This window comes from Rana temporaria, chromosome 1, assembly GCF_905171775.1.
Source record: "Rana temporaria chromosome 1, aRanTem1.1, whole genome shotgun sequence".
Lineage (NCBI taxonomy): Eukaryota > Metazoa > Chordata > Amphibia > Anura > Ranidae > Rana > Rana temporaria.
Window position 1 is genome coordinate 686,372,471 of NC_053489.1, and position 11,167 is coordinate 686,383,637.

At 44.3% G+C, this 11,167-nt stretch overlaps 1 protein-coding gene across 1 annotated transcript; it reads left to right on the forward strand.

The window, feature by feature from the left end:
* The first annotated feature begins 4,016 nt into the window (after positions 1–4,016).
* LOC120946090 (WAS/WASL-interacting protein family member 1-like) lies at positions 4,017–7,798 on the forward strand. The gene is made up of 3 exons (XM_040360828.1): positions 4,017–4,158; positions 6,480–6,642; positions 6,720–7,798. The coding sequence occupies exons 1-3, from the start codon at positions 4,017–4,019 to the stop codon at positions 7,771–7,773; spliced, it is 1,359 nt and encodes a 452-aa protein (XP_040216762.1). The 3' UTR covers positions 7,774–7,798.
* The last annotated feature ends 3,369 nt before the right edge of the window (positions 7,799–11,167 follow it).

Sequence of the window (11,167 nt, forward strand, 5' to 3'; positions counted from 1 at the left end):
TCATACATTGTACACTCATCACACTGATACATTGTATACTCATCACACTGATACATTGTACACTCATCACACTGATACATTGTATACTCATCACACTGATACATTGTACACTCCTCACACTGATACATTGTACACTCATCACACTGATACATTGTATACTCATCACACTGATACATTGTACACTCATCACACTGATACATTGTATACTCATCACACTGATACATTGTACACTCCTCACACTGATACATTGTACACTCATCACACTGATACATTGTATACTCATCACACTGATACATTGTATACTCATCACACTGATACATTGTACACTCCTCACACTGATACATTGTACACTCATCACACTCATACATTGTACACTCATCACACTGATACATTGTACACTCATCACACTGATACATTGTACACTCATCACACTGATACATTGTATACTCATCACACTCATACATTGTATACTCATCACACTGATACATTGTATACTCATCACACTCATACATTGTATACTCATCACACTCATACATTGTACACTCATCACACTGATACATTGTACACTCATCACACTGATACATTGTATACTCATCACACTCATACATTGTACACTCATCACACTCATACATTGTATACTCATCACACTCATACATTGTACACTCATCACACTGATACATTGTACACTCATCACACTGATACATTGTATACTCATCACACTGATACATTGTACACTCATCACACTCATACATTGTATACTCATCACACTCATACATTGTATACTCCTCACACTGATACATTGTATACTCCTCACACTGATACATTGTACATATTTTGTACTTTGCTAAAATACCGCCTACTGCCAGGTGATAAATAATGAATGTGGGTCTTCTTTAGTGAATTGAATTTAATGATGTACCTCTTTTTTTTTGGCAGTATTTATCTAAAATTTGTAACAAATTTGCTGGAGTTACATAACATTCGATATTTGATTTTGATAAATTGACTCTTCCAGATCCCCAGGAAAGAAAATCATGCGTAGTTTCTCGGGCAGCATGTCAGACAGAAAGAGAAGATATCAATAAATAACAGTGTATTTTTTGGACTGAGGACTGCAAAAGAGAACATATGTTATATTTGCGGCAGATTTTTGGAAGAAAATATTATCTATTTTCTAGGACTGGAGGCTGAAAAATTGTAATGATTTTAAGAGCAACTTTTAAGACTTTGGTGAATAGGTTGCAATTTCTGAGGGAGAGAGCAGGTACATTGCAACTGAAAAAGAAAATGCATTATTTTAAATACTGAAGATGGAAATATGTTACCGATTTGCACCACAGACAGAAAATATAACACATATATATATATTGTGAAATTTATTTCAAATGTAAAAGAACAAATGGCAGAAATTTGCAGTGTACCTTTGAAGCCTTTGTCAGGATTTGTGTTAGAATTTGGATCACCTGCTGGTAGCACTGCTGCTCCCTGAGCCAAAGGGTGCAGTTCCTATGACCACCAGCAGGTGTCTCCCAGCAACCAGCTCATTTCAGTAATTAGACATCACCTGATACTGGCTGCTGGGAAGGTATATAACCCCTCCCCTAATTGTTATCTGTTCTTCAGTGTTTTGCCTGCTAGCCATATTCCTGCTTGCTGATCTCTGCCTTCTTTTGTACCTTGTATCCAGTACCCTGTATGCTGTTACCATATCTTTGCACCCCGTGTTCCCATTCCTGCTCATGCCCAGTGTATGTTAGCTTCCCTACATTTGTACACTATATTGTCAAAAGTATTGGGACACCGGCCTTTACACACACATGAACTTTAATGGCATCCCAGTCTTAGTCAGGGTTAAATATTGAGTTGGCCCCGCCCTTTGCAGCTATAACAGCTTCAACTCTTCTGGGAAGGCTGCCCACAAGGTTTAGGAGGGTGTCTATGGGAATGTTTGACCATTCTTCCAGAAAGCATTTGTGAGGTCAGGCACTGATGTTGGATGAGAAGATCTCTGTACAGGCCAGTCAAGTTCCTCCACCCCAAACTCCCTCACCTGTGTCTTTATGGACCGTGTTTTGTGCACTGGTCCAAATCATTTGGTGGAGGGGGAATTTTGATGTGGGGTTGTTTTTGAAGGGTTGGGCTTGGCCCCTTAGGCCTTGTACACACAATAGGTTAACCAGAGGACAACGGTCTGAAGGAACTTTGTCTTAGGTTAACCGATGAAGCTGACTGATGGTCCGTCGTGCATACACAGCATCAGCATACGAAGACATTTTGGACAATTTGGACAAGGCATTGCCCCTTCCTTTTCCAATATTACTGGGCACTAGAGATTGAAGACTGGAAAAGGTTAGAAATTCACATCACATATATCAAGCCTGTATGAAACAAAAATTTGTAAATTTGGAAACATATTAGAATTAACCTGCACTTTTCAAACCTTCATTGAAATAGGCTGCAATTTCTGAGGAAGAGAGTAAGCAGATTACATCCGAAAATTTTAAAAAAATGTTCTTTTCTTACAGACTGATAAGAAACCAACCTGTCAAATGTTTCTTTTAGCTTGTAATCCTTTTCAGTCATCTATGCTTATGTTTGGTCTCTCAGATTGCAGGGTAGCAGGATGATCACCAGAGAGGTGTTTTGAGTCAAGATTATAGAACTCTGGGAAATAGAGCACAGAGATTCCAACACCGTAGGTGTCCAATTAAGCCGCGTACATACAATCAGTCCATTTGATGAGAACGCCGGACCGTTCCCAGCGGATAAATCCTCTGGCAGATTTTGATCTGATGGCTGTACTCACCATCAGATCGAAATCCACGCGGAATCCATCCGCGGTGACGTGTCGAGCCGTCGCCGCGACGATGACGCGGCGACGTGCGCGACGCTGGAAGGTAAGTACTTCCACGCATGCGTCGAATCATTACGACGCATGCGAGGGAGGGGAGTGGACGGATTGATCCGGTGAGTCTGTACAGACGACCGGATCAATCCGCTGGACAGGATTCAAGCGGATAGATTTCTTAGCATGCTAAGAAATTTTTATCCGCTTGAAATCCCTCGGCTGGATTTTTATCCGCTGATAAATGTCCGCTCGGGCCTACACACGACCGGATCTATCTGCTGGAACTGATCTGCGGATCAATCCCAGCGGATAGATTCGGTCGTGTGTACGAGGCCTTAAAGTGTTCCCTATGAGACGTTTCCTTTAAGGCAGACCACAGACGAGTCGAAAACCAAATGAAAATTAACGGTTGTTCATTTTTAGCATCATTAATGTGGCAACTGCGACACATCAAAAGTGCCTGATCCAACATGCTGGATTTTGTTTTTCGAAAAACAAAACAAATAATGGCACAATTGTATGCACCATTTTTGTTTTGTTTTTCAGTTGACAGAACGTTTGGTTTTTAACTCATCTCTGGCCTGCCTAAGAAATGTTTAAGTTGGGGAAAAAGCCAGAAAGGAAACACAGTGGTGCTGGAAATCTCGGCCAGCTCAGCAAGCCTCAAGAAGTGGCATCTGTGAAAAAAAAACTCTGTGTATGGCCGTGCGGCAGCCAGGAAGGCTTAGGCCCCATTCACACCTAGGCGTTTTTACGCCTGAAACGCACTGCTCACGAACGCGGGAGGGCAGATTTAACATTGTTTCCTATGGTGCCTGTTCACACCTGAACGCCTGTCGCGCGAAGCTCAAACTAGTCCCGGACCTTTTTTTGTCGCGCGAAGCGCGCGACATAGGCGTTTCCGCGCGTTTTTTTTTTACCATAGAAAGTAATGGGAAACGCGCGAATTGAGCGTATCGCGCGACAGCAAGCGTTTTTATGCGCGTTTTTACGCGCGTTTTGACGCCCATACAGCTCCAAAACAAAACAGGAAATGACATATTTTTTTACAGGAACTTGTGAAATCACCATTTTACTTTACTTACAATAAAGAAAAGTCACATTTTTATCAATGGAGGCCGAATTTGATAGAACCCTTTCGATACTGGAGCCTGAAAATTTCATCAGGATGGTGAAGGAGCACCCCTGTCTTTATGACAGCAGGGCACCGGGCTACAAAATGAGGACCACCCGTTGGGACGCTTGGTGTTCTATTGGGAGCCAAATCTATGAGAACTGGGCACGGATAAATAAGTCCCATGATAGCAAAGGTAAACTCTATCAAAAAACATAACAGAAATACAAAATGCCACTAATGAAATAATGGAATGATTGTTTGTCGTTACAGTAGGCATTTATTACCGTACCAATATGCTGTTAAGTTTAAAAATGTGTCTTTACAAATATGACTATTGTGCGGTCATGCGACATGGCTTATAAACATAAATTGCGTTCTCTTCTTCCCACAAATAGAGCTTATTAATGGTGATATTTGATCCCCTCTGTGATTTTTAATAATCCAAAAATTTAGTGACATTTTTCAAAAAAAATATTATTTTACACATCTTTAATCTAAAAAAATAAAAAAATTCAATCGACCTAGCGACTACAGCGTCAGGTGGGGACGGGGGCTACACAGGACCTACACTCTGCCTGCAGTGATCAGTAAATATATGTTCACTGCATTCATTGATACTGTGACAAGGGGATGGGGGAGTGGACTGGAGATCCAAAAGGGGATTGTGCCTACGTGTACTGGTGTCAGTGTCATCACTTCCCTCTTCCTGTGTTTACACAGGAGGAGAAAGTGACACGCAGGGGGACACATATAGAGCCACTTAAAGCGGGAGTTCACCCATTTCTAAATTTTTTTTTTTTCTTCCCCTAGATTCCTGCTCGTTCGGTCTAGGGGAATCGGCTATTTGTATTAAAATAGGTGCAGTACTTACCCGTTTTCGAGCTGCATCTTCTTCCGTCGCTTCCGGGTATGGTCTTCGGGAGCGGGCGTTCCTTCTTGATTGACATTCTTCCGAGAGGCTTCCGACGGTCGCATCCATCGCGTCACTCGTAGCCGAAAGAAGCCGAACGTCGGTGCGGCTCTATACTGCGCCTGCGCACCGACGTTCGGCTTCTTTCGGAAAATCGTGACGCGATGGATGCGACCGTCGGAAGCCTCTCGGAAACCTGTCAATCAAGAAGGAACGCCCATTCCCGAAGCCCATACCCGGAAGCGACGGAGAGGATGCGTCTCGTAAACGGGTAAGTACTGCACATATTTTAAAATAAATAGCCGATTCCCCTAGTAATAACGAGCAGGAAGCGAAGGGGGAAAAGTGCCCTCTAAGGGTGAACCCCCGCTTTAACCCCCGGATGTACCCTGGGGGTCCTGATCGGACCCCCAACCCACGTCTAGGCGGTCACTTACAGGCCCTTTATTAGACCACAGAATAAATACATAAACTAAGTTTACAATAGATAGAATGTCACTAATATAAAATGGCACACAATATCATAGGGCTATTGAACCCAATGATAAAACTGTATCAAAATAAAATTAGAATGAGACTTCTTAAAACATGAATCATTTTTTATTTTTTTTCCACAAAACAGCATAGTAAAGATTATATTTCACAAAATAAGCGTGTCAAAAGCTGAAAAGTTCAATAAATTAAATGGAATTGAGCTGCCAAGGGACCTGCCCTTCAGGAGAGACAAAGTATGCCGCATACTGTTCACGGACATGTGTCCCCTGTGTGTTCCCACGTACACCAGTCCAATGAGCTCTTTCCAGAGTCTCATGGACTGGCTCCTCGTAATCTAGACCATCGCGCTGCCTGACAAAATTGTGCAAGGCACACGCCGCTTCTACAGCACTAATGGCATTTTGCATGTTGAGCACAATCGGTGTGTGGAGAACCCTCCACTTGTTCGCCAAAATTCCAAAAGCACACTCAACTACGCGGCGTGCTCTGCTAAGCCGGTAGTTGAATATGCGTTTGTCTTCGTTCAGATTATGTCCTGAATAAGGCCGAAGTAGGTGTGTGTTCAGAGCAAAAGCCTCATCACCCACAAAGACACTTGGTAGGGGAGGGCCGTTTGTGCCCGGGAGTGGACTATTTTGTGGAAGGTCCAGACCATCTGTTCGAAGTAATTGCCCAAAAGAGGAGTTCCCAAAAATCGCAGAGTCTGCACTACTTCCATAGGAACCAATGTCAATATAGGTAAAGCAATAATTGGCATCAGCCACAGCCATTAAGACGAATGAAAAGTATTTCTTATAATTGAAATACTGGCTCCCACTAGCCATGGGCTTAACAATTCTGATGTGTTTCCCATCGATCGCTCCCAGGCAATTCGGAAAGTTACAGCGTTCCCAGAATACTTGGGAAATTTTTTCCCAGTCCTCTGCTGCCGGTTTTTTAAACACAATGGGTTTCAGGACTTCCCAAATGGCACTGCAGGTGTCCCGAATTATATAACTGGCAGTAGATCTTCCAATACGAAACGAGTAATGCAGACTTGCAATCGATTGTCCAGTTGATAGATACCTACAAAGAAAATAATATATATTATTTTATTTTATTTTTTACAGTGAAAATTCTAAAACTCAGATGGAAGAGTATAAGGGACGCCTACGCTCGCCAGCTGAAGGCACAGCGGGAGCAGCGGCGAAGTGGGAGTGGAGCATGTTCGGTGAGAGAATACGTTCACTCAAAGGAATTGGAGTTTCTGAGACCGGTGCTGGATTTGGGGAGGTAAACCATTATCTGTACTTTGCTCGGTAAACCAAATGTTTTAAAATTATTTTTTAATACATGATTTCTTTTTTCAGTACTGAAAGCTGCTGGGACGAGGCTGCCACAGCTGTAGTAGACAGAGAGAGCGTGGCAGAGAGAGGGGACAGAGAGAGCGTGGCAGAGAGAGGGGACAGAGAGAGCGTGGCATCGGGGGATCAAGCGATGGCTACTCTGGAGCCGGAACCGCAGCACTCCGAGGCATCAAATTCTAATGCAACAAGACCACTTGCAGAGCAGCCCCCAGTTAACATTGCGCATATTGGACCTCCGCGTGCTCTGCGTAGGAGGGCTCCTGCTCCGGATCCAGCCCTGGATCGTATGTTGGACATTATGACCAACATGTCTGACCGGATGAGCAATAGATCGTATGGCCAAAATGTAGCAAAATGTCTGGGGGAACTAATCGATAAAGTTCCCCCAAATCTGCAAGCGGTGGTGCTGTCCTGTACGGCTAGATACATCTCGACATTTATACCCCCGACAGAAGCTGACGATTTATCCGAACCACCACCACCCTATGGCCCATATGCCAATAAACGGACCGAGCATGTCCCAACACCACCCACGACCCATTTCTCCCCACCACCCGTTACCCTTTGGACAGGACCACAGCTTTCCGACCAACCTCCTCGACCAACACCACCACCGACTTCTGCTCACCATCCTTTGACCACCACTCTATCTCATTTACCTCCTGTGCCAACACCTTCCACTCACACTTCTCTGAATCCTTTTCCTTATACACAACCTTCTTCTTACCACCCTCATTCTCCTTTTCCTCATCTCTCAACACCACCTGTCACATACAGTACTCTGCCTCCTACAACACTTTCTTCTTACCACCCACCACCTTCTACTTACCCTGCGTTAACGACTACACCTACATCACATTACCCACATCGACCGAGACAATCGACTTTCAGGAATGCCCCAACACGAACACCACCACCACCACAAGCAACACCACCTTCCAATTGGTCAGGGGAAGACAGCACCACCTCCACTTGGCCCCCTTTTGCCCACGCACTGTCGGTCGCCATGTCACCGCACGGGGAAGAGGACTCCTCCCCAAATTTACAGCAATTGTAAATAAGGAATATGTATAAAACATTTTTGTATATTTTGTGTATTTGTGCACTTTGTGTATATTTTCCTAATAAAAAAAAAAAGACCCAATGTTTTGGTTGATTAAAATATTAAAATAATTTTGTTCCTACAGAATTTTTGTTTGGTTTTTATTACACATATATATATATATATATATATATATATTAGAGTGTATTACATTCAAAGCGCTAAATAAAAATTACCTCAGTGTTATGATAAGTCGCTCCACAGGGGGGATACAGTTGTGGAAGTAGGTGTCCATCCTCTGCAATCTGTTGATCAACAATTCCAGCAACTCATCAAAGCTGTAAAGGAAAATGAAATTTAAAATTGGCAATGGATTGGTACTAGGGTTGCCACCTTTCCGGGATTCGCCAGAACAGTTCGGGTTTGGAATCATGTGTCCGGGTTTCAGACTGCCTGACACTCTGACAGATTTTTCTGACCAGAATATGGATTTCCGGCAGGGTTAATGGCTGCAGGGGATGAAAACTTACAACCCAGCAGCCACAGATATACCAGGATGAGATGTGCTATCTGCCAAGGGGTGAGTGAGCTCACCCTCCATCGCTGTCTAACAGAAGCACACACCCCCTTTCTCTATCCTGCCTCTTGGTGAGTACACTAGGAAAAATCAGAGTTCTCACATTGGAGTCCTCTCCGTACATCAGAGATCTCGGTTTCCCCCTTAGATCATGGTTCACAGAGCATCCCTTATGTCTGAGTATCTTGAGGTCTCGCTTCAATCAGATTATGTTGGTTAACCCATACAGTGAAAGGGAAATCTGGGAGTTGAGATGCAAAAGGGTGACTGTGATGTAAAGGGGGACTCTGTGCACTGTAATGTAAAGGGGGATTCTGTGCACTGTAATGTAAAGGGGGACTCTGTGCACTGTAATGTAAAGGGGGACTCTGTGCACTGTAATGTAAAGGGGGAACTTTGTGGACTCTAATGTAAAGGGGGAACTCTGTGGACTCTAATGTAAAGGGGGAACTCTGTGCACTGCAATGGAAAGGGGACTATTTTTATTATATTCATATGATTAGAAATGTTAAATACTAACAAAATATATGTATAGTTCATAGTATTAAAAAAAATAGTTGTGCACCGCAGAAGTGTACATGTTTGACTTGAAGAAAAGGTGGCAACCCAAATGGTACAATGTAAAAAATAAATGATTCCAGATCATTTTTTACTAACCTTTTTATGGACATTCTGGTGTAGTCCAGAAATTTGTCTTCATGGTCACGGAGGTCTTGGTACATCACCCAAAATTGCCCTCTTTCTTCCCGATCAGCAATGACGGGGTGTATCCAAAATCTGCGTTGCCTCTTCCTTTTTCTCTGCCTCTCGTTTACAAGATATTGGCTAGCAGTGGCTGCTGCCATGAACAAAGCCATCTCGTCATCACTCATTTTCACAATGGAGTCAGAAGCACAAGGATGACCCGGAAGAGGAATTATCACCCAGGAAGAGGAAAAAAAAAACCTTTCACATAGCAACAAATGATGACAGAGGTGATCTATTTTACTATTGGTCAAAAAAAAAAAAAAAAAACGCTGGACGTCGCTCTGCTCAAACGCGCGCAAACGCGCACCAAAACGCGCGAAAAAAACGCGCGTAAAAACGCCTGGTAACGCCAACGCCTAGGTGTGAATGCAGCCTTAGGATTGGCCAGAAGAGAACTGTGGATGACAAAGGTCATAGGGCAGAGATTAGAAGATACTGCATAAGAGTCACAAGCCCTGTCAAAGACATATAAAGTGGCCCTAATAAGGAGAAGCGAGAGAAGAGCTGGTGGCACATGCTTTCTAGAGAACCAAGCGTAATTCAAGCCCTGACACTAATGCCTTGTTTCCACTGCACGGAACGGTTCGGGTCAGTAAGAATGGAGCGGTTAGAATGGGACCGGTCTATTCTCGTGAGCGTTTCCACTGCAAATCGGACCGTCAGGGACCATTCAGGGTTTAGAAAAATGCCTAGCGCGTCCACCAATCAGTGGAATGTATTGTATCTCCGCCCTAATGGAACCGTTCCATTTCCTATGGCCCCACATCTGAATCAGGACCCAGAATGGTCCGGTACGGTTCAGTTTAATGGCACACTTTCATAATGGAAACACCCAAAATAGCGAACCGTACCGAACCGTACCAAACCGATCCGCTCAGTGGAAACGAGGCATAAATGTTCCAAGCCAACCCACCCTTTACAACAAGCATGAACATTCCAGTTCACCACCTGGGTCAGTTGCAAATTCGAGAAATATCATTGTAAACATGGTAGGCCAATACCCCCTCTAGACTTGGGCAACACAAGCTTCGCCCAACTAATCCACGCAGATTTGTTATTCCACAAGAAATCCTGACACATGGCCTTGTAAACTGCAGAGAATCTGATTCTTATTGATAGGAGAACAATCTTGAGGAAGAGATTACCAGTCCTGACATCTCACCAACAAACTCAAGCTCTGGTTAAGCGGGCTCTTTACTGTTGATTGCTGAACTCGGTAAAGTACTGGAAGGTGGGTGTTATGTACCTTGGCTGGAGGCCAAGCTGATGAGAGGGCTTCCCTTGTGGCTCTGGTCTGAGCAACCCCGAATTTGATGACAGAGGTGCAAGGCTCAAAGAAGCACGGGTGCCGTTATCTTGGTAGCAGGTGATTGCCAAGACCAAAGATGTAGTCAAGGTGAGCCAGGGTCATACAGGGTGAGGCAGCAGCATGGTCAGGAAACAAGCTGAGGTCAGTACCAGGAAAGCAGGCAGAGAACCGTCAGGAGCAAGTCAAGGTCAGTGAAGACTTTTTAGTTTGTCATGGAACTATCCGCAGAAGAACTGGCATATCTATCAATGGCCAGCATAATCGCGGATTAACAAACGCAATGCGCATGCACGTGTGCACACGGGCAAGAACGGTCAGGAACTTATATTCTCCAGCGCGCATGCGCGTGTGCCCGAGAGCACGCAAGACGTGAGAGTATCTAGGCACCCGGTGGCCTATTTAAAGCCTGCTGCAGCAGTTATTAACTGCTGCATGATCTTCAGCCTTCCTGTGCACTCCTGAGTTCTTGTTCCTGTTATCTTTGATTACCCGTTATCGACCCGGCTTGCTTTTTGGCCAGTCTGATTTGTGTATGACCTGGGCTTGACCCTTGGCTCGTTCTAGCGACTCTGCTTCTGCCTGCTGATCTGTGTATGGCCCCGGCCTAGGCTCCTGACTTTGCTTCTAGGCTCCTTCTGCTGAACAGTCTCATCTGGTACTTCCGAGGTACCCCTGCCAGGCAGTCTACACTGCTCATCAGCTACCTTCCAGCGGACATCTCTTCACCACTTCAGCCTGTCGCAGCTGGGAACCCCTGCCTCTTTGAGTATAGCACT

What these genes read in the sequence shown, in the direction of transcription:
- LOC120946090 (XM_040360828.1), top strand. Translation starts at nt 4,017, where the DNA reads ATGGTGAAGGAGCACCCCTGTCTTTATGACAGCAGGGCACCGGGCTAC. An exon ending in TAAGTCCCATGATAGCAAAG is followed by an intron (nt 4,159 to 6,479) that starts GTAAACTCTATC and finishes TATTTTTTACAG; the next exon opens with TGAAAATTCTAAAACTCAGA. An exon ending in CCGGTGCTGGATTTGGGGAG is followed by an intron (nt 6,643 to 6,719) that starts GTAAACCATTAT and finishes TTCTTTTTTCAG; the next exon opens with TACTGAAAGCTGCTGGGACG.